The sequence below is a fragment of the Fukomys damarensis genome, unplaced genomic scaffold (genome assembly GCF_012274545.1).
Source record: "Fukomys damarensis isolate Sample0158 unplaced genomic scaffold, DMR_v1.0_HiC HiC_scaffold_39, whole genome shotgun sequence".
In the NCBI taxonomy this organism is placed as follows: domain Eukaryota; kingdom Metazoa; phylum Chordata; class Mammalia; order Rodentia; family Bathyergidae; genus Fukomys; species Fukomys damarensis.
In genome coordinates this window covers 123,446,744-123,470,761 of record NW_022900951.1, presented here as the reverse complement: position 1 = coordinate 123,470,761, position 24,018 = coordinate 123,446,744, and the positions used below count along the sequence as shown (strand labels likewise).

The window sequence follows — 24,018 nt, the reverse complement described above, 5'->3', positions numbered from 1 at the left end:
GGCCCGCGGCGTTGGCGTCGCGCAGTTTTCTCTGCAGCTTGACCCTGCTGTCCCCAGCCGCGGCGCCGAAGAAGAAATGCTGCTGCCGCCTGGCTGGCCCCTGCTTTGGCTCGGCCTGGTCCTGGGCTCCTCCTGCGCCAACCTGGAATCCGCAGCGCAGGTCAACTCGACCACAGGTGCCTCCCGCCGCCTTGCGCAGATTAGAGAGCCTTTTCCGCCTCTGTACCTCCCTCCTTCCCTGCCTGCATCCATCCTTGCTCCCTTGCTCCCTAACGCTACTGTTCCTTCTCGCACGAACACAGCTTGTCGTCCCTCTCTTCCTCTTTTACCCCCCCATTTTCATGCCTTCCATCATCCTTCGTTCCTTCATTACTTGTTCTTACCTCATCCACCGCCCTTCCAGTCATCCTTCCCTGAATCCTTCCCACGCCCTCATCTGTTCTCCCTCGGTCCTTCTCTCCTTCTTTCCCTCTGATAGTCCATTTTTTTCTTCCCTTTCTCCTTCCCGCTTTCCTTCAATCCATTAGTCAACCCTTTCCTCTTTCCCTTTACCCACCCTTCATTCATTAACCATCTTCTCTTCACCTATCCTTCTCTCTTCCTAAATTCCTTTTCCCTTTTCTCTATCCTTCCATCCCTCTCTCCCGCCCCCAGGCTTGAAATCTTGGCCAAACCCTAAGTCTGCCACCCACACATCAGGCTTCCTCTGTATCCTGGCCCCCAGCGTGGTGACGCACATTCCTGGTGGCTTTCCACTCTGGCTGGGCTGTCAAGGTGCAGGGGTCAGCCTTGGCTCTCTCATCCCGGAAGGAGGAGGAATTTGAGTGGCAGCATATGTTACCGTACCAAAGCCCCGCTTTCCTTTGCAGATGCTCCGAATGTCCTGCTCATCATTGTGGATGACCTGCGCCCTTCCCTGGGCTGTTACGGGGATAAGGCAGTGAAGTCCCCAAACATCGATCAGCTGGCATCCCACAGCCTCCTCTTCCAGAATGCCTTTGCCCAGGTATGTCAGGGGAGCACTCCCTTTGGCAGTCTGCCTCTTCATGTACTTAGGATGGGTGGGCCTTCATCTGATTTTTAGATGGCACCAACCATGCCAGGCACCTCCTTGAAAGAAGCAGGCAGGGTCTGGAAAACAGTGGTCGAGGACACCTGGTTTTTCACTCAAAAGGAAGCTTGCACCTTGATGGCTTCCCCTCTTCATCGGGTGGAGGGTTCACTTTGCCCTAACACGCTCAGGACTGCCCCTGGTCAGCTTCTTCCCAGAAGGGAACAGTGCCTGGTGCTGTGGAATGCTACCCAAGGGGCTGCCCACTGAGCCCTGGGCAAAGGCCAGCCAGCTGGCCACGGAGGCCCTCCTCCCTAAACCCCTCTCAGCTGCTCCCAAGCACATCGGAGCTCTGGGGGCCTGGCGACACCCTCACGTAGGAGGATGCACGCATCTGCTGGTTGGAGGGGCTCGCTGCTGTCTTCCCTTGCCAGGAAGGCGCAATCTGTGGCACCTGAGCAGAGCCCAGTTCCCACTGGCTGGCTTTGAGATCTGCATGACTCAGCTGCCAGACTGTTGCTGAGGGCCTGGGGAGGTTGCCTGGTTACCTGGGAGACAGCAGCCGCATCTCCCCATCTGTCTGTGATGACAGTGTCCTGTGCTTCTGCTCCCTAACAGCAAGCAGTGTGCGCCCCGAGCCGAGTGTCCTTCCTCACTGGGCGGAGGCCCGACACCACCCGCCTGTATGACTTCAACTCCTACTGGAGGGTACACTCGGGAAACTTCTCCACCCTCCCGCAGTACTTCAAGGAGAATGGCTACGTGACCTTGTCGGTGGGAAAAGTCTTTCACCCCGGTACTGCTCTGTGCCCCAGTCTGCCTTCTCCCATGTGTGAGGGCGGGAAGTCCACTGCTGGGGCTGGGGCTGGGGCTGTCTGCAGAGGCCTCTCCCCCTGGCACCTTGCCTGGCTGCTGTTCGCTGCTGTCTTTCCAGGGAGGAGGACCACTCCACTTTGCCTTCAGGCTCTCCTCTAAAGTGCAGAGGGGAGAAAGGGTTTGGCTTCCTTCCAGAAGCTGGATGTGCTGCCCTGGGGTCCTTCAGCTCCTTGGGCGGTGTGGAGGACAGGGGCTGGGTTAGTGGCAGTGTGGGCTCAGCTCTGGGCCTGGCTCTCTGCCCTGCAGGGTCCCTGTCTGTAATGGCAAGGGTGGGGTGAGGACCTGGAGGACCGCCCCTCCAGGCCATGTGGCTTTGTTGCCTGGTAGGGGTCTGCTGGCTCTCAGCGAATGATGTCGGGCGAGAGGAGTGCAAGAGGGTACTCAGGCCCTGGACAGTGCCAGGGAACTGCCACTTCTGCCCTTGAGCACTGCCTACCTGGTAAACTCGCTCTTTAATTCCAACATGAGAATGTTGAAGCATAAAGACAACCTTTGGTTTTTTATTCATAGAAGCAATGCATGATTCTTCCACAACAAAATGGAAAGTATAAACTAAAAAATACAAATCACTTTTTATTAGACTGCCCTAAGAAGAGCTGCTGATGGGAATAGCACCGGGCACCTGGGTACCTGGTTCTTTTCTCAGCACTGCCAGTTAGCTGTGGGGTTGAATTGGGGCAAATGTTCATCCTCTTAGGGCCTTGGATTCCTTACCTGGAAAGCTAGTCACCTGTCCTGACCCTCCCTGGGTGTCATCCCAGTGTGAGTATTCCACAGAGACAGCAGTGCTTCTCATCAAGGCTGACAACTGGAATGTTTTCAGTAGCTTTCCCTTTACACAGGGGTTATACTGGCAGGCTCAGCAGCCTTCTTCCAGACCCCAGTTGGACAGTCCAGGTTAGGGTAGCTTTCAATCAGGTTAAGTCAAGCCCAGATTTGAAGGTAAATCTATTAGGAAACGTATCATGCAGCCAAAAGCCCAACATCAGGCACACTTCCTGCAGTTTGGTACTCACATCATGACACTCCTTGCCTGAAGGCAGCTGGCAGCAAGTGACCACTATGGAGTGAGGAGGAAACATAGCAGAGGAAGGAGATTGGCTTTAGGAGGGGAAACCAAGCAAGGCCCAAGAGCTGTTGCTTGGCCTCCTTCTTCCCAGTGACTAGACTTTTGGGACCAGCCTCTGAGTGTGGTATCAGAACTAGAGAATAATACTGTCCGCAGTCTTTGGGGGAATATATTTTTCAAGTGAGTCATTTCTCGGGATCTTTTTCTGTTGGGGTGGGGCCCGCAGGAGGAGAGTAGCCACCTATGAGTGTCATTTACTCTGCAGGCCTCTCCTTTAATCCCTCAATTGCAAGTAAGGTGGGTTTTTGTTATGTGATAGCTGGCTGGCACTGGGCAAGGCATAAAACTCTGAACTTCCCTTTCTCCATCTGCCTCATGGTGCGATGCCTCTGCCCCCTCTTTTGTAGAGTGGATGAGAGGCTGTGATGTGGTCTCTAAGGAGCTCCACTGCTACAGCAGTTTGGCTGATCTTGCCCTGTGGGTTCCTTTTGCACTGCCTCACAAATATCCAGGGCCTAGGGACAGGGAGTTAGGTGTTCATTACTCTCATACAGAGATGGAGACAGGGTTGGCATTAATGAGGACGTAACATCTGGCCTAAACTCCTGACTTCATAGGTAAGGGAACTGAGGCCCAAAGAGGGCAGGTGCCGCTCGCCCAGTTATTTACAAAGTTTTAATTTAGGGGGGTGGGGTATTTAAAGACCCTTCCTGTTTTATTTTACAACTTTTCTCCCCCTCAAGGTATATCGTCGAATCATACTGATGATTCTCCATATAGCTGGTCTTTTCCACCTTATCATCCCTCCTCGGAGAAGTATGAGAACACTAAGGTAAGATTGGGAAAGGGCCACAGGCCTGGGGAGAAAGTGCTTTTTCTGTTGTGTGTACTTTACATTCTTTCAAGCTGGTCATGCTGTGAGGTTTGTGGGTTTCACTTCTGTTGATGTCTTGACAGAGACAAGTGTTGGCGTCTTTAGCATAAGGCCCGATGGGAGCAGCAGCTTCCGTGTAGCAGCTGGCGAGGATTTTTTTCTTTGAGAGCCTTAGGCTTTATCTAGTGTGTTAAACGCACATGATTGTGCCTGGGTGGTCACTCAGGATGAGACTCAGAGCTGAGGGTTGTAGGAAGTTCTGAGACATGGGAGATGGAAGAGAGGCTGAGCTTCAGAAACCTCAGCCCAGGATGAGAGAGGTGCCTAATGTATATTGTTTGGCTGCTCAGGCTGCTCATAGGGCTTTAAAAATTTTAGAGCATTATAGAGAATCTACAAAGGAAATTAAATCTGTTTTTGGCAGAACCCCCAATGTATAAATGAAACTGAACCCCAAGTTTAAGAAACTGACAGAAGCATCTGGGGAACTGAAAAATGCATCCTCCTCTGAGCTTTTTTAGAGACGGGTGAGGATTTGGCAGTGGGGTGGAAGGTGTTCTAAATTCTTGATAACTTTTCGTTTCAAAATACAGTGAAAGAGAATGAAGACTGGAAGAACCTCATCACAGTTCCTCACTTCTGTGAGGCCATCTGCTTCTTTTAGTGGTTTCACTTACACATACCAGGCCCTACTTTTTGGGTATTAGGAATAATGTGGCTATCAACATACATGTAGAAGTAATTTTGTAGACTAATGTTTTTTGCTTGTCTTGGGTATGTGTGTATAATAACTATGTTTAACTGTTTGGGGAATTTCCAGACTGTTTTTCAAAGTGGCCGCACCATTTTAAATTTCTACTAGCAGTGTATGAGGGTTCTAATTTCTCTACATCTTTGCCCACAGTTGTTATTTTCCATTTTTTAAAAAAAATTATAGCCGTCTTTTTTACCATCTTGTTGTGCTTTTTTATATTTTCCTAATGAATAATGCTGTTAAGTATGTTTCCATGTACTACTGGCCATTTCAACATCTCTGAGAAATGTGTTTCTTGTTCACTTTTAGTTGGCTTATTTATCTTTTTTATTGTTGAGTTGAAGATAGATTTTTTTCAATAATTGGTTCATTTGGTGGTCTTTAGTTAGTTGTGACCCGGAGGCAGAGGATTCGCAGCAAGAAACTAAGTGCTGTGTGCTTCTGGCTCCTTCCTGGAAAAGGAGAAATGCGTTTCTGGGTTAGTTCTACTTCTCTTTGTCTGCTCACTTTGTATGACTAACACCCAAGGGGCTGCTAAAATGACCATCAAAGCTGTGTGTTTAACCTTCATGACTTCTTGCATTTAAAAAGCTGACATTACATGTTTTGTTTTGAAAGACCTGTAGAGGGCAAGATGGAGAACTGCATGCCAACCTGATTTGCCCTGTGGACATGGCGGATGTGCCTGAGGGCACCTTGCCTGACAAACAGAGCACGGAGGAAGCCATCCGTTTGTTGGAGAAGATGAAAACATCTGCCAGTCCTTTCTTCCTGGCTGTTGGGTATCATAAACCACACATCCCCTTCAGATATCCCAAGGTGAAGAGCTGGATGAGGGCTAATCTCGCATAGCCCTTATAGCTGTTTTATCTGTGGAGCGAGGGATTTGTGTACCGAAGATGAAGTTGGCCATATCCTTCTATTTCCAGCCACCTTTGTTTGGCAGAACCCTCAGTGTATAAATGAAACTAAAACCAAAGTTTATGGGCACTAGTTACTTGGTGAAGGTGGAGTCAGAGGTCAAGGCCAAGAAGTAATCTTATGAGAAAAGCTTGGCTTTTCACCTTTCTCCACTGAAAGGTTATTTCCTTTCCAGTGACATCATCACCGAGAAGTGAGTCAGAGCTACCAGAAGCCTGGAACAAGGGATAATCCTTGGGAAACAATTCCAGGGAATGTGACAGTTGCCTTTCCATTTGAGCCTGTCAGATCAGACCCTATAAACACAGGACATTCTTTACTTGCTCATATATCATTTAGACCATCTAGTCTTTTCCATTTTAGAATCTTTTTTTTTCTTCAGTTTTTTCCATTTATGTTTTCCCCGGGCCTGTGAAGCTCAGCCTTTTGACCTGACAAAGGATGCCTCTCACCTGTCATAGGAGTAGACACCAGAGGGTATGCTATTTGATGTTTGCAGATATCTTGCTTTGGTTGGCCTGGTGGACTTTGCCTTCCTAGCAGGAGCCGTCATCCTCCTTGATAGACAGAGCTTGTCAGACTCACCTCTTCTGTCCCTTTGCAGAAAAGTGTTCACAAAGGCAGCCTGCTTGCAAGACTGCCCCTTGGCTGGCATCTCTGGGAACTTTGATTTTGAGAGTGTTCCACCATTGTCAGAATTTGTAAGAGTGGCTTACCATGCCTGAACTGTAGGCAAACCTTATGTTATAAACTGAACCCCTTTTTTTGCTTCTGGAGGACTGGAATTTAGTCTAGTCCAGGCAGAGCGCGCCTGTGTGACTAGCACCAAATCAAACCTGAGTGCTGAGGCTTTAAAACACTTCCCTGTTTGGCAGCACCGTTACTCACTGCTGAAACACTGAAGTGTGTCCTGTGTGGCTTTCCTGGGACAGGACTCTGGAAACTTGCCACTGGTTTCCTCTGGACTTTTCTCATGGGCCTTTTCCCTTTGCCAGATTGTATCCTTTCACTGTAATAAACCATCTCTCTGAGTGACTGTATGCTTGGTCCTGTTAGTTCTCCTGGTGAATTACTAAACCTGAGTGTGGTTTGGGAGCCCACCACATCTGTGTGAGTTGGGTGTGAGCTGGGGATAGGAACAGGAGGGCATCTGACTGTTTGAGAGGAGATTCCATTGCTGTTGGTACCTCGTGAGGGTGACCTGAGGCCTGAATTGAGGTGGTGGCTGGGTACTGGTGGAGCCTTAGCGAGCCACCATGGGAATGCACTACAGGATTCAAGAAAAGGCAGTGTAGGGCTGGGGATTTAGCATAGTGGTTCTGCAAGCACAAGGACCTGAGTTCGATCCCTGGTACCAAAAAAAAAAAAAAAGGCAGTATAAACACTCAGAACCATAGCCTGTGCCTTTGCCACAAAAGTGACAGCCTTGTGGCTCTTTGTGTTTTTCGTCCAGGAATTTCAGAAGTTGTATCCCTTGGAGAACATCACTCTGGCTCCTGATCCTGAGGTCCCTGATGGCCTGCCAGCTGTGGCCTACAATCCCTGGATGGACATAAGGCAACGGGAGGATGTCCAAGCATTAAACATTAGTATACCCTATGGCCCGATTCCTGTGGACTTTCAGGTACTAATGGTACTGATTGTGGATATCATCAGTGAAGGCACTTGTCCATCCATAATGGCTTACTGAGAAGTTAATTTGCGCAAGGCATTGTGTGAAACTCTGGATGGGGTATTCTTTAGGTGTTAGGACACAGGCATTGCTGGGTGGATTAAGAGTCTCCTGACCAGCATCTCAGCTTCCAGAAAAGGGAGCATCCAGAGATTTGGTGACTTGCTGCAGGTAGGCACAGTGGTGGAGAAGCAGCCTAGGGGAGCATTCCTAACCCATGGGCCATGCTGTTTAATCCAGGTCACAGCTCATCATTTACAGGGTGTAGGCAACTCCCTAGCAGTCTGGAATGCTCAGTTTGCTGGCACTTGCTGATTTCCTCTGTAGGAAGGTGTGACACGAGTGACACCTGTCACTCGTGGAGGTGGCTAGATGAGCTGTACCTTGCCATAGAGGGAGCTGGGATGCCATTACAGCCAGTGCTGTCAGCTAGCATATCTGGTGTCCCTTTGCCATGATATGGTCACCAGAGTTCCATGTGAGTGGAAAAGACGTGCTCACCAGCATTCTGTCTGCAATCTTTCACATAGATTCCTGCCTTTTTCTTACCACATCAATGCTGGCAGGCAAGTTACTGTGGAGGGAATAGGGCAGGGATGTCTGAGTATGTTTCTCGGACAGGTCAGCATTGCTGGGCAGATGTGTTAGAAATACAAAGTTCTAGCCCTCGTAGGCTTACCGGGTTAGAAGCTGGAGCCCAAGAACGTACATTCCCCCCAAAAGCACACCAGATGATTCTTATACACTCAGGACTTTGAGAACCACTGCCAGAGGACAGAGGTTAAAACCAAAGTGAGCCCTACAGGATCTTTTGTTTCCAAACATGTTTTGCCCCTGAGGTTGCACAGACAGATTGGGGGATCAGCGGTGTGCATTCCTCAAATCTATCCGTTGCCTGAGTGTCAAATGGCAAGTGACAAGAATTTGGAGAGCAATGGATATGTCTCTTTGCTTCCTAATTTTGCATAGCTGGGTTTTGATTACCAGGTGGTTCAAATCGTAGCTGTGAGACTGTGCCTTGAAGCCTTCTTAGAGACAGTCACTTACAGTGACCCTCCACAGTGGACTGGGTGCCAGGAATGGTGCTGAACATTCATGTGTGCCATCTCCTTTGATCTCCATGGCAACCCAATGAGGCTTCTGCCTTTCTGTTGTTGGGTGAGGAAATGAAAGGCAGAGAATCATGCTGCTGGCTTCACTGTCCACAGTACCAGGGGGGCTGGTTTACTCGCAGTGACATGTGACACCTAAGCCCCATGGTTGGTTTTGTCCTTTCTCAACATTCTGGGTTTGAATTCACATTGTACCCCATACTAGCTCTGTCAAGTCATGAAACCTCTCTGAGCCTAAGTTCCTTTATCTGTAAAATGGAAATAGCATGGGTAAAGGTTTCCTCTGGCTTTGGAGGTTCTCAGTGGGGACTAAAGGGAGCATATGGAAGCAGCTGGGACAGTGCCAACTGCATGGTGAGCTCTCCTTCAAGTTCCCCAAGTCCCCTCATCTCACCCCGTCCACTGCACACTTAGCAGAGAGCATGCACGACCCAGGGGCCTCCCTGCAATACTCACGTGCAGCACCCTGCTCTGAATTCTCTCTGGGCCTGGGCCCTGTTCTCTGTCCTGCAGGTTTGAGTGTCTGTGTCCAAGCCCCGTCTCTTCTCTTGGGCCAGTCGGTTCCATGTCCTCTTCAGCCCAGCCCTCTCACTCAGCACCCACCATGAGCTAGTGACCTCAGGGGCCACCCTCAGGAGTTTGACACCTCTAGGGCCTGCTTTTCCTTGGTCTCCACCCTGGTCATGGTCCCTTCTCCTTGTATATCCTTGTTGCCTGTATACGTCTTGGGGATTGCTAGAGCATGGACTCCTGCTCCCCTCCTCCATCTAGGTGGTCTGTCTAGGTGCTCCTCCCTGTAGCAGGCCGCTTCCTCTTCTTACCAGCCCCTCAGCACATGTGCCCATTTGCGCTTGCCCCACCTGCAGCGTCATGGTCACCAACCATCTAGCTTGGAGGGCAGCTGGAGAGAATCCACACAGCCACGAGGCACAGAGGCCCTTAACTGCCCGTGGGAGCTCTCTGCTTGGCTCCTCTCACTTTTCCATGTCCAACAAGGTCTACCTTCCTTACCTCCCACTTTTCCTGGAACCTGAATATCTTCTGTGGTTTCTCCTGTCTTCAGAAATACCAGCTCCTTGCCCTTACCCACGTTTCCTCCCTTCCTGTTCCCTCACTTCTTCCTCCCTGGTCTGCCTCTCCAAGGGAGAGTATATTAGTCAACTTGCTGTTGCTGGGACACAGTACCTGACACCCACAACTTAAAGGAGGACAGGTTCATTTTCACTGATAGTTTCAGAGGTTTTGGTCCATAGTTTGGTTCCTCGGTGCAGACCTCATGGTGGGAGGGCATGACAGAGGAGAGCTGCTCAGCTCACGGTGGCTGGGAGCAAAGAGCTGGGGCAGAGCCCAAGAGAGAGGAAGGGGTCAGAGACCAGATCTAGTCCCCAAGGTCATGCCTCCATGAGCCATCCAGACACACTCGGAAATGTGCCTTTTTAATTTTCTAGGTGCCTGGAGCCAATTAAGTTGAGAGTCAAGTTTAACTGTTACCGAGAGTCGAGTGGTCCATTCTGGCTGTGTCTGTGATGGGCTGGACCACTTGTTCTTCATTCTCCTCTGTGCAGGCCTGTTTCCCCAACCCACTAAGACTTCTCCTACCTCAGTGGGCACCAACCTTGTTAGCAGTATAAATCCCTTCCTTGCAGGCATCAAGCTTCCCTGGGTGCTCTGCTGCTTTCTCACTGTTCACCAGCCCTTTCCCTACCCTAATCACCTGCCGCCTGGGGCTGCTTTGCCCACCCATCCATTCAGCGACCCCCTGTTCCAGTCTCCATGGCAGACTCCTCTTTGTGTTCCCAAATTCCTCGATTTAGGTACTGCCTCCAGGAAGCAGTCCCAGGCCCCTCACTGTTGCTTTCTGCCTCTTCTGCACTGCTGAGCCCAGTGCTGGCTTCTGATGTTCGGACATACTCTCTGTGCCCTTGAGAGTCATTCCCAGCCAGATGAGCATGGCACCCTTAGCTCCGTAGGCTCCATATGGCTGAGCCACCACCCTGCCCTGCCTTTTCTCCTACATCCTCTTCCTCTTATGCCCCTCTCCTCACCACATGCTGGTGAGTCGTGCCACCATTTGAATATGTCATCTAGAGTCACCTTGGATTTCTCACCCCTTCCTCTGCCCTGTTTCTTCCCTTCCCCAAGCCTGCTTCATGTCCCCAGATTCCTCTCAATTCTGCCCTGGCCTCTGGATCCTTTAGCACACTTTCCGGTCTACTGAAGCAGGTGTGGCTTTGTTAGGTGATCAGCAAGTGTTCTGAGCACTTCTTAGGGGCCCGGCAGGGATGTGGTGCCATTTTGTCTAAAGCCCCTGGAATCCACAGGTTACACACTAACCTGCAACCCAGATTGCACCCCTTGCTTGTGTTGAGAGACCTCAGCGACTTCTGTGGCTGCAGCCTGGGACTGCCGTTCCCTGGAGGAGCCCACCAGGTCTCTATCAACTGGCCCTGACCTACCTTTTCGGTATCCCTTGCTACCTCCTGCCCTCCCATGTTATTCTCCAGCCCCAAACACTCCTTGCCGTGTCCTGACTCCACACCTTTCTACATACACTCCAGCCCCTGCTTAGTGTACTGTATCCCCATTTATATCGTGGCAAGCACCTGTTCTCCAGTGTGAACTCCTCTGTGAAGCCTTCCCTGATCTCCCCAGGAGGACTTGAGAGCTCATTCTCTGTGTCATCTCTGGCTCTACCAGTAACATACATGGTTTCGTGTTTCTTTGATTGTTTTCTCACTGGGAAGGTGGCTTATTAGGGTGAGGACTGTGCCTACTTATTTATTGCCTTAGCTTCAGGGATCAGCACAGAGGAAGGGGGGTATGCTTATATAGCATACTGTCATACTGGTAGTTATCTCTGGTTCCCAGAAGGACTGAAGTTCTCCAAGTTACAGACCAAAGACTTGATTGGCCAGCAAGTGTCAAGTAGGCTGGGCTAGCATAACTCTTCTAGAAGGTTAGATGTATATTTTTTCTTTTCACTGCAAGCAGAGAACAGGCCCATCTCATGATTGTTCTTACCCTAGTAGTGATAACAGGAAGCTGGCAGATCCAGTTGATAAGGCCAGCAGAAACTGGGGCTGAGGTGGTAAGTTAGCAGCTCCATTACGTTACTTTCCACCCATTGATGGGTACGGAGGATTCATCTTTTTCCTTAACATTTGTGAGCGAGTCAGCTCAGGAGGTACGGATGGCTCTTTTACTTTGGCGTATGGCCCAGCTGTCTCCAGAGTCCCTCTTGGGTTCAGGGACCATGGCCGCTCTGTTTGCTCATTGTTTTTCTCCTACCCACTGACGCTTTCTTAGAAATGAGCTACACATGGCAGCCATGGTCCATGAAGATAAGCACTTACCATCTCTTGCTGGGTTAGAAAGTAGTCAGAAAAAAGGACCACCCAAGGCCATTGTTAACTTGTGTCCCCCCAAAAGATATATTGATCTCCACCCCCCATACCATGAAAGTGACCTGATTTGGAAATAGGTTTATCACAGTCAGTTAAGATGAGGTCCTAAAGGTGGGGTTAGCTGCTGATGCAATAGGAATGGTTGGAGAAGAGGAAGGAGGTGGAGGAGGGGGAGAGGAGGAGGAGGGAGAGACAGCTCCATGTGAAGATGGAGGGAGGAGAGAGTAGGGAGAGAGAGACACGCAGAGCTCCATGTGAAGATGGAGGTAGAGTGGCACAGCTGTAACCAGAAGGGAGGAAGAGCTCCCCTACAGCCTTCCGGCCGAGGTGGCCCATCCAACACCCTGCACAGCAGGAACACAGTCTATTTCTGGTGTCTTAAATCGCCCAGTTCATAGTACTTCATTCTAGCAGCCATAGGAAGTGAATGAGGCTGAATCATATCTTTGGTGCACCTCTCATTTGAGCCTTGGGGCCTGTGCTTGGTGGGACTGAAGCATCACTTTCCCTGTACCTGCTCATCTTCTGTGACCTAGCAGAGTTTATGAAGGAGACAGAAAGGAACTGCGAGTGACAGCCATCCACCATGATTCGCCCCTAAGCTGATTTGCTGAAAAAGGAATCTACTTTGGACTTGCCAGTTGCCCTGTGTCTTTGCAAGCCAGGGGATGAAGGGATGTGGATGGGAGAAGAAGGAGTATTATGTTTTCACTGAGAAAGTCACTAAAGCATCAATGGAGGGGTTGGGACTGGGTGAGATGCCCGGGCAGGCATTATCCATGCAATTAAAATTACACTCTCATTATTGATGTTTCATTTGCAGCGGAAAATCCGTCAGAGCTACTTTGCCTCTGTGTCCTATTTGGATACACAGGTCGGCCGCCTTTTGAGTGCTTTAGATGATCTTCAGCTGGCCAACAGCACGATCATTGCATTTACGTCAGATCATGGTAAGCATTTTGAAATGCCCTGGTGAGTCACTAAGAGCACATCAACCTCCTGTGAAAGGTGTCTTTCAAAAATTGCTATATACATAGTGTGTTGTCTTTGTGAATCACCAGTATCCAGGGTCTTGGGTGCTTTTATGATCAAAACATTGGTCCTGGGACCTCTATTTTGGATACTTGGTGTGGAGGGGCGCATATAGCAAGCTCTTTTCTTTTCTTTTGTTTGTGGTGCAAGAGATTGAACCCAGAGCCTTCACTGAGGTACATCCCCAGTCCTTTTTATTATTTATTTTGAGACGGAGTGTCACCAAGTCACTAAGTTGCCTAGTCTGGGTTCAAATTTGTGATTCTCCTGCCTCAGCCTCCCAGAGTGCTAGGATTATAGGTACAACTACGTTTTTTCTTAGTAAATTCAGCAGGAACTCTCTAATGGAGGAGTTCTTTTATGTCCCCCCCCCCCGTAACCTAGAGGGTTGAAGGGCTTTTTTGTTTTTCTTGGGAGGATCTATAAAAACTTTCCTGGCAGAGCCTAGCAACACCCGCACACCTGGCTGCATCCCTCCTATTCCTGTCCCTGCTGTCTTCTCTGCCAAGAAACCAGGCTTCTCAGCTCCTCTAAGGCTGTGTCCTACTTTTCCCAAATATGGACCTATAATTTAAAAAACTTTCTCTTTTATTGGAAAATTTCCAACCTGCGGAGGAGTGAAGAATACCAGCTCCTCCAGCTCTGTACTAGTGTCAGTCTTGTACACCTTGCCCTTACTTGCTCCCTGAACTCCTCAGTTGTCCTGCAACAAATTGGAGAGGGTTCTGTTTTCTGGTCAATATCTCTGCAAGATGCTGTCTCTTCAGGCATAACCACAGAACCATTTGCATACCTAGGAAAAGCAAAATAATTCTTTTATATCATCAAATATGAAATGGGACAATAGTAAATCATAACGTGCTCATTGTGGAAAGAAGAAAGGATACAGAGCCTGTAACCCAGGGCCCTATTATGGTGTTTGTCCAGGGCAAACTACTACTGACACACTGTGGCTTTTTCTGGTTATGGCACATGTACCCGGGGTTATGTGCTATACACGTGCATGTGTGTAACATGTAGCACATCATAAGACAGGGTTTGTTGTGCTGTGTGTACTACTCATGTCCTTGGTATTTTTTTCACTTAATAATGTCGTAGACAGTTCTTTATGTCACTTCTTACAGGCCCAAACTTTCTCCTGCAAAGTTCTCTAATAAAAACTAGTTCCCTTTGAAGTTCATTACATATGGAGGTGCCAGTCTACAGCTGGCCCACCATAAATGTGCCCAATCTCCTGTTATCAGGAGGAGGTGCCTTAAGTTTCACAGATTCCTAATGATTTGCCATGCACTTCTGGCCTTTCTTAGTGCCCGCCTCCTCTTTTTGCTGAGGCAGCTACAGCTGAGTACCGTGACCCATCTCATAGTGCTCTCCTGGGACATCCTCCATCAGAACCACCAGAGAGCTGGTAAAACTTACTGATGCAAAACAGTCTGTTTGGGGCCACAGGTCTGCGCACAGGGCTCTGTGACTTTAACAAGCATCTCACATGGCTCTGAGAACTCTCCCCTCCGTCATAATTCCTGGGCCATCCTGTGCCAGCTTGACCTCCTCCCAGGCCAGGAGCCAGAGACCTTCTGAGCTGCCTGTTGAGGTCCTTGGCCACTCACTCCCCTGGGTTGAGGGGCGAACCTTGGGGCCCTCCCGGGCATGTGCTCTCCTCTCTCCTGCATTTGCCTCCGGCTGTAGCAGCCCAGAGTGAAGTCCAGCACAAGATGAGCACGTTCCTGCACGCAGGATGTCCCCAGCTGTGTCCTGAGTGTTTGCTGTGTGCCAAGCCCAGGCCCGTGGGATCAGAGGGCCCCTATCTGGGGATGCCACAGAGTGCTTGGCTGACGTTCCTTCGGAGCCTGTGGATGTACCCGAGCCGGACTTCCGAGCTTTGACTCCTGAGGTCCCACTGCCAGGGTCGCTGACTCCCTTGTCCCGCAGACTCCTCTATCCTCACCCTCTTAGGTCCCTGCCAGACGGGGACAGCACCTCAAAGCTGGCACCCTGGAAGCCCGCCCAAGAGCCCCCTGTCCCCAGTCCTCATGGGTCAGCTCTGCCCTGCCCTGGAGAGGGGAGACGTGGAGGCGCAGGGCTGCCTCACCCAGCCCTCAAAGCTGATGCACTTTGGAAACTGCCTCTGGCTGAGTTCCCTTGGGCTCCCCCACACCGCCGCCTGACTCCCTGGCACCTTGCGCCAGAGGGAGGGAGAGAAGGAGGGAAGGTGGGCTCTCTGTAAACCTGCAGCACCTCGGACGCGTGCTGTGTCTGCTGTCATTACTGATTGGTCGCAGTCTCCTTTTCACTTGGGTCACCTGAGGAGAGCTCGGTCAACTCAGCGCAGGCTCCTGCCCTGTTCTGGACACCGAAATCCCTGAAAGGCCTGGGCTCCTCTAGCAGCCTGTTTTCATGTGCACAATGAGCCAGGGAGGTCTCGGGCTGGACTCACCTGGACTCACCTGTCCTGTCATTGCAGCTGCAATGAAGACAGCGCGGACCTAGGTTGGCGCCTGCTCAGCTCCGTCCATGACAGCTTTTGGCTTCCTCGGTTGTTTTTCTAACACTAAATACTCCATGTACAATCCCTGACATGTGCGGATTTTGTAGCAAAAAGGATCCTCAAACTTTGAAAGACTGAGAATTCCCCACTTTGATTATTTAGTCTTTTATAAGGGATGTTTTAAATCAGCAATAAGGGTTGTTTTGGATTGGAGTTAAATAGTTGGGTTAACAGTTTTGTTTTTCTTTACATATGATATGTCTTAAGAAATGAGCAGGGCAACCTTGTCTTGTGCCACAGTCACATGGCTCATGTTTTGGTCATACAATGAAAATTGAATCTCAAGTGAAACTCTGTCTTGTAGGACATGAGTCCTGAGCTATCTCAGGACTGTCCCTGTACAGGACAGGGCAACTCCAGTTTTTGAGGTGCCTACCCAGTCCACCTTTTGGGGTATAGCTGAGAGGTAGAACAAATGCTTAGCATGTAGGTGGTCTTTAGTTCCATCTCTATACCAAAACACATTTAAAGTAAATAAAAAAGAATAAACCTGTCTTAGCAGGGGAGACATGTCTGTTTGAGGCCTACTAGTCTGACAAAGTCCACTGTGGGTATATGTTAGTAGTTATTTGAGAAAGAAAGGAGATATTTAAATTTGAGAATTTATGTATATATTTTTTCTGGTACCAGGAATTAGACCCAGCATCTTGTGCTTGCCAGGCAGGTGCAGTGCCACTGAGCTACATCGCTGGCTAAATTTGGGAATTTAATATTTTAATATTTTTTCCTTTTCAAGGGTTTCCTTCTTGAGGACAGATGTCTGATGCTTAATAAATCACCCTTTTTGTGGTAATTTTAGAAGAATTTTTTCAAAGTGCTCAGTTTTTCCTTCCTTTAGTTTTTACAATAGGAAGTCAAATGGTTTCTAAAATAAACAAGCTGTGATATGATTATTCACTTTGATTCATTCTGTACTTTTCATGACCCAGGGTGGGCCCTAGGTGAACATGGAGAATGGGCCAAATACAGCAATTTTGATGTCACTACCCGTGTGCCCCTGATGTTCTATGTTCCTGGAAGGACGACTTCATTCCCGGAAGCAGGCGAAATGCTTTTCCCTTACCTCGACCCTTTCGATTCTGCTTCACAATTGATGGAACCAGGTATAAAATACACTGACGTGACATGAGTGCTTTTAGTTTACATGTGAGCCACTTCACCAAATCATGGGCTGTGGCCTTATATCATCCTGCTCCTACCATTTTGCTTTCCTTCTTGGCATTGTGAAGTCAGTCCATGTTTCCTGGGCACTTTCTATGTCCTGGCTTGGGAAGGAGCAGCACAGCCGAAGTTGACAAATCTGGCTGCCTCCATGAGGAGCCTGGAGGGTGGAGGACAGAAGAGCTGATGGCATCCCCAGCGTGGGGAATACTGTTGTAGAGGTGACAACAGCAAACTTCAGAGCTTAGTGATAGGTGCTAGAGATTGCCATGTACGACAGGAGCTGTCGCCTCAACTGGTGAGCAGAATCCTTAAGCTGCATACTTTGGCAAGAATTCCACTTTATTTGCGGGACTATTTTCCATTTTGTTAGCTCGTTGACCTAGTGGACCACTGGGTTGGTAGAAGGTAACATGTGATGTGATTCTACTCTGTGATCCCAACAGTAAAGGCAAGTTTATTTCAGAGCTTTAAAAGAGCTCCTTCAGAGCTTTAAAAGGCACAGTTGGTCTGCTTGTGTGGGGTGCCCTGTGTGAATTCTTGTGAGTTGCATCCTGACTGATCTTCCCAGTGCATTTCAGAGACAAAGCATGTATTTCAGATGGCATCTGCTCATTTTAGGGTGCTTTCTCCATAAACTAAACCAGATTGTCACCCCCCCCCAGACTTAGGCATTTAATCCATCTTAACACCTAAGTCTTGCACTTCATGTTGATTCCTGTTTAAATTGATCTTGGTTTCAGAACATCATTTTGGCCTTTCTGGATCTTTGAGTTTGTTTTCCATTGTCTACTTTTACTTTCTGCACATTTAATTTGGGGGCTATGCATATTCTGTCTTCTTTCACATCACTGATAGAAAAGTTCAACACTTGCAAGACATGATTTTAACACTTGTTTTTGTTGGGAGAAGACTTCTGGCAACTTTTGCTCTGGGTATTGTTCAGTAAGTTATACATAACCACACTGTTTATCCGGCTTATTTCCAGATTTTCTGTTTAGCATGAGTCTTCTCTGAACTTCAACTTGCATTCCAGCAACCCATCCCACCTGGCACAGTAGCATGCCTGAGCTGAGCTTGTGCTCTTTTACCTTCAGCATTTACTTCAACACTCTTTTTAGGAAGTGATAATGGTCACGGAAGCCAAGACGGTGGGGATCTTCTCAACCCATCTCTCTTTTGTACTCTGCACCTGATACGTAGTACATTAGTAGCAGTCACTCTCCATTCAGAATCTCTCCCTACCCCCACTCACCACCTCTACTGCCACCGGCATCTCTTTTGAACCACTGAAGCATCTTGCTGAGTCTCTTTGCTTGTTCTCTTGATCCTTGTGTTCCCTCCTTTGAACAGTTCAAGTGATCCCTTTTAAGCCCAAAGCTGAGGCAAAGGGTGTGGCTTAGCAGTACTGCTCTTGCCTAACACACAGTGAGCCACTGGATTCCACCTTCAGAACTATGAACAAACACAAAACCAAAAAAAAAAGGGGGGGGGAACCCCAAGGCAGACCGTGTTATAGCCCTGCTCAGAGGCCTCCCATGCTTCCATCCCACTTGTAGATGTTGTCACAGTAGCCGACAGGGCCTTGCATGATTTGATTCCCCCTTCATCTGTCGGACCTCTTTTGCCAAATACCCAGGCCAGCTGTCCTGTGCAGTGTCCTATTCTCTGGGTAGCTAGATCCAGTGTAAACATTTTTGAGCAGTGTGCTACAAGTGATACTGTGTCTTCTCATATCACACTAGAGTAATTCATGGTAGCCTGTGCCATTATTAGTGATGTAAGCTTGATCATTTGTTTCAAGGCAATAATATCTGCTATTGTATCTTTTAAAAGCCTTTACTTTTTTATTTTAGTTACAGAGCAAGTGTCTAGAAAATGAAATTGGGCATTATAAAGCAAAGCATTAGCTATCCAGAAAGGCTAAAATGATAGCAGAAAGCCTAGATCCGTTCTGACAGGAATTAATGTAAGTGCAGGATTTAGATTTTAAAGATGGATGGACCACTTCGTGGCAAGCAGGATGGACATTAATAATAATAATTAAAAACCAGAAGATAGCAAGTACTGATAAGTATGTGGAAAAATTGGAATACTTATATATTAGTAGCAGGAATGTAGGTGCTGTGGATAATAGTTTGGTGGTTCCTCAAAAAGTTAAATGTAGCTGGGCACGGCACATCTGTAATGCCAGCTAATGAACAGACTAAGGCAGGAGAATTTCAAATTCGAGGCTAGCCTGGGCAATTTGGTGAGACCCTGTCTCAAAATTCAAAGGGCAGGGGGCAAAGGACATAGCTCTGTGGTAGAACACTTGCCTAGCGTGCACAAGGCAGTGGTTTCAATCTCAGTACCACAAAAAGGAGTTAAACATAGAATTAACATGTGAGCACTTCCAAAGAACTGAAATCAGATATTCAAACAAAAATTGAGCGTGTATGTTCATAGCAGCACTATTTCCAGTAGCTGAAAGGAGGAAGCAACTGTGTCCATGGACGGATGGATGGATATGTACAATGTGGTATACACATACAGTGGAGTATTTTTCAGCCTTAAGAAAGGAAGGAAATGCCAGCATATGCCACAGCATGCATAAATCTTTAGAATCTTATGCTAGGGCTAGGCGTGGTGGCGCACGCCTGTAATCCTAGCACTTGGGAGGTAGAGGCAGGAGGATTGCTGCGAGTTTGAGGCCAGACTGAACTACGCAATGAGTACGTGGTCAGCCTGAACTACAAAGTGAGACCCTGTCTCAAAAAAAAAATTGTTATGCTAGGTGAAATAAGCCAGACAGAAAGGGAAATTTGCTGTATGATCTCATTTGGAGTATTCAGAAAGAATGGTCACATTTATGGAGTTAGAAAGTGGAACGAAGTTGTCAGTTGTTGGGGGTGGAGAAATAGGGAGATGTTTTTAAATTTTATTTATTTATTTGTTTGTTTTAATGGAGACAGAGCTTCCGGTGTATAAAATGAAGAGTTCTGGAGATGAAGGATGGTGATGTTGCCATAACAATATGAATGTACTGAATGCCACTTAACTATTCAATAAAAATGACTAAAATGGTAAATTTCATGTTTGTACATTTTGCTATATGAAAAAGAAAAGATAGATCAAATGCACACATACAGAAGGGAATACAGTAGTACCTTGGTTCACACACTTAATTCTTCCCAAGATTCTGGTTGCAGAATTGATGCCATGATTCTTGTTGCTCTGCCACCAGAATTGAGGAAAGGATTAAGATTGTGAACCGAGGCACCACTGTAATATATGGGATGACATACTGAGTTGCAGAGTCTTCTGTTCCTCCTCAGAGCTTTACCCTCTAGTGTTAGTAGCTTGCCTGGTCAGGCACTGCGTTCCACTGGTGGTTCTAGAATTTGAGTAGCTTTGGAAAGTGCCAACAGGCTGCATGCACCTTAATTTTACATTCTGCTATTGGATTGGATGAATAGTTAGTAGAGAGTGTGGTGCTGAAGTAGTGGTATTTAGTGGTATTTCTAAATTTTTGCTAAAAATAAATGTCAAGAAAAAAGATGAAGCCCAGCCTTCATGCATCCCACCTGGTGTGGCAGAAGTCTGCAGTGTAACAGATTCAGCCTTGTCACTTCCTATTTCAGGCAGGCAAGCCACAGACCTTGTGGAACTCGTCTCTCTCTTCCCCACGCTCACTGGCCTCGCAGGACTGCATGTCCCGCCTCAATGCCCTGTTCCTTCATTTGACGTGGAGTTGTGCAGGGAAGGTGAGGACCTTCTGAAGCATTTTCGGTCCCGTGACTTGGAAGAAGATCCGGTTCTCCATGACAACCCCCGTGAGTTAGTTGCCTACAGCCAGTACCCCCGGCCTGCAGACTCCCCTCAGTGGAATTCTGACAAGCCGAGTTTGAAAGATATAAAGATCATGGGCTACTCCATACGCACCATAGATTATAGGTATACTGTGTGGGTGGGCTTTGATCCTGATGAATTTCTGGCCAACTTTTCTGACATCCATGCAGGGGAACTATATTTTGTGGATTCTGACCCATTGCAAGACCACAATATATATAATTACTCCCAACATGGGGAAATCCCTCCATCATTGATGCCTTGAATTGTGCCAGCTAGAGGGAAAATTGAGCTGGCAAGAGGAGGCATAAAACATGGTTATTTTGTCATTACCCATAATACTGAAAACAGCTGGGGGGGTAATCAAAACATACATCAATAGTTCGGCCCAAGAATTTGTGATAGCCAAACTTTTCATTTAGTCCTTACTGATTTATAATTGGCCATTGGATTGGCTCTGGGCTGAAACTTTCTTTTCCTTTCTTTTTTTCACTCTTTTTTCTTTTTCTTTTCTCTTTTAAATAATTGTAGATAACTCAATAAGGGTAAAATGAACAAACTGAAGTTATGTCATATCTTTGTATATTAAGAGCATAGTAGCCAAACATACCACTATACTCAAGAAATATTTTATTTGTGGAATTTAGTTCATTTCAAAAAGTAACCATGTATCTAATTAGGTTCTACCCTAAGGTCCCAGTTATTTTGTTTATAATTTAAGAATATAAGGTAGTACAAAATATTCGAATTTTTTATCAACATGTACTTCACATTTCCTTCTCAGATATAAAGTTAAATAATTTTAGAAACCAATAATTATAGCAACCAATAATTACAGAAACCAATACCTTAAATTTTCATTTCTAAGATCACAGCATTTCAAAATCTAAAAATAAAATACCTATGAAATTATTAATATGTTTTTCTATATCAAATAAGAAATAATGCCTAGTAAACAAAAGGGATGAGATGTGTGGAAAATTTGGTTAAAATTTTTCAGGTAGTTTCTGGTCCAAACGACCCTTGAACTCATTGGCCATTAAAAGTCTGTCATTCATTCACAGTGAGAAACATTTCAGTGTAACTATATCCATGATTTGTGAATCACTCAAAACCATATTAATGTTCTATAGTGATGGTTGATTGCAGATATCCATTTATCCAGAAGGCAGAAAATATTTTAGTTTTAAATGCTTATTAAAGAAAACATTAATTTTATTAAATTCTAAATTGGTATTGTGAGAACATTTCATTAGTATAATATTAAGTAATTTTCAATTCTCCTGAATGTAGTTCTTTACTCCTTAAACATAAAAGTAGTGAGAATTCATAGACCAGTGATGGTGAACCTATGGTATGCGTGACATAGCAGGCTGTTTGTATCATTGAACACTCTAAAATGTTCGCCATCACTGGCCTAGTCGCTATCATCTTAAAAGGAATGGAATATAACAAGTCATATTCTAGCATAAGTAAGCTGATGAATTATCTGAAGTCATCGGAAAAATCAACATCTTTCTAAATTAACATCTAGGATAGTTTGTCATCAAAATGAGCACTTTTATTTATTTTCTCCTTACAAATGCCTCAGTGTTTCAAGGTAAATATTTGTCAAATAAAATATAGCAAATTGCAAATGAGATTAAGCTGTTGTAATATATTAAATTGTAATAAAAATGACAAGACATATTAAACTCAGTTAAGTTTCAAAGGCAGATTTTTTTCCCTCTGATAGAGCTATATATGATAATACACTGATCCCAAGCAGTTAAGTGATTGCTTTGGTAGCAGCAGTTTTTATAAGGTGTTAAGGGCTGTATTCATCTTTCCTGGTCCCAGAATTCATCTCTCCTTTGAAAACTTCGGCTTTTGTGGTTGATTTCTCTTAGCTTTTACTTTCTTGTTCTTCATCCTCTCTATATTGCTCTCATCACATCCCCTCTAATTTTATGATGCAGTCCAGAAATTTCTCACAACATGTCTTCAGTGTATTTAGCTTTATCTCCTATTTCATTTATAAGTTTTAACATAGGTTGTTGTTTGACATGCAGTTGCTGCTCCTGGTTGGCCTCAATATGTACACTTCGTATTTTCACACTTAGTTTCCTGAAGCAGTTTCAGTATAGAATTCTCCATATTCTGCTCTTGATGAAGTCATAAACTGAACTATGCTATGTACTTGGTAGCCACTGAGCCTATGTGGCTACTTAAATTTAAATTCATTAAAATCCAAGGAAATTTTAAAAGATTCCTGCCCCCACCGTATTTCAAGTGTTGAGTGCCACAGAGGGAGCACATTTCTGTCATGGCAGAAAGTTTAACTGGACAGAGCTGCCCTAGATTGCCTCTGGGTTTGAGCTGGGTCTGCTGGCTGCTGGCAGGTGTTTCCTATGAGCTTTTCCTTTAGCCTGTGTTTGCGACAAAGACCCATCTGGAGGTGAGCAAGGTATGCTTGGTTTAGGAACAAAGCAGGAGGTTCGCTGTGGCTGGGGCCTCTTCCTCTCCACTCCCATCACCATCACCTCATTCCTTCTCCCATGCTTTCCAAGTAATTTACCTCCCTTCCCTTTTCCTCCCCTGTTCCTAAAGAATCCATGTGTCTTCCTGAAATGCCTCTTGCCCCTTTCCTTTGATAACACCACCAGTGCCTACTATGGGTCTAGACAGACCTCTGCAGAGCAGTCAGAGTCTTCCCTGGCTCCACATACCCCTTCCCTTAGCAGACTTTCCTTTGCAATCCCTTCCTCCCCACCTCCTAGCTTGTGCCCACCTCCTCTCTTCACCCATCCATTCATAGCCATTCTTCACAGCCGGCTCCTGTCCCCTACCAAGAGGCTGTGGCTTTTGTGATCCTGCATGAGATAAGATGAACACTGCTGAAGAATCTAGTGCTCACTGTACTTTTAAAAAGGTATTTGTTCTGACTATAAAATTCATCTGTTACAGAAAAATCAGAAATCAGGATGGTAGTAAATAGTGAGAAAAATGAGTCTTCTGTCCCAAGATAAGTCACCTGATGTCTTGTCTTTGGGAGGGTATAATCTTTTTACATTGCTGCTATCATACTATGTTCTTTATCATGCAATTTATGCTCTTTTCCACTAAGTATTACAGATGATTATTACAGAATTTTCCAGAGATACTTTATTTTGCTGATAATATATTTTATTGTGTAGATTTACTGTAATTTATTTAACCTCCTTTGAGTTGTTGGAAATTTAGGTTATTTCCAAATTTTCCGTTTTATAAATAATGTGATGATAAACTTTTTTTTTTGATGATAAACTTTTTGAATAGAACATTTCTATATATTTTGAATTATTCCCTAAGGACAGTCTCTCAGTGCCAAGTTGTCTATAATGTCTCCATTTTCTCCCTACCTTAGGGTACCAAAGTTAAAAAATAAAGCAACAAGCTTTTTTTTTTTTACAAATAAAAACCATTAAAAACTGCCCCTACAATAATAGATGAAAATGGTATCCTGTTTTAACTTCTAACTTTGCTTATTAATGGCTTTGATCATTGTTCTTCTGTAATATTTTTGGGCATTTGCATATCTAGTTGTGTGAATTTGCCTTTATATTTCAAGTTATAGGCCTCAGTTTACAAAGTAATCAGTGATGAATTAATTGATCTAGTGTGGTACATTTTCCTGTGAAACATGGAGACACTGCCTCATCTGAAGTTTAAATAAATATTCATTTTCATGTGAA

The 24,018-nt window shown here is 46.2% G+C and overlaps 1 protein-coding gene across 2 annotated transcripts; it reads left to right on the top strand.

Annotated features, from left to right (window-relative positions):
• The first annotated feature begins 6 nt into the window (after positions 1–6).
• Ids (iduronate 2-sulfatase) lies at positions 7–24,018 on the top strand. 2 transcript variants are annotated; one of them, XM_010616848.3, is made up of 9 exons: positions 7–176; positions 870–1,006; positions 1,670–1,847; positions 3,740–3,828; positions 5,243–5,443; positions 6,999–7,169; positions 12,557–12,683; positions 16,243–16,416; positions 20,098–24,018. In XM_010616848.3, exons 1-9 carry the CDS (start codon positions 77–79, stop codon positions 20,568–20,570), a joined length of 1,650 nt encoding a protein of 549 aa, XP_010615150.1. In that variant the 5' UTR covers positions 7–76; the 3' UTR covers positions 20,571–24,018. The 2 variants fall into 2 exon arrangements, with proteins under 2 accessions (XP_010615150.1, XP_033616060.1); XM_033760169.1 differs by lacking the exon at positions 20,098–24,018 and adding an exon at positions 19,429–19,518.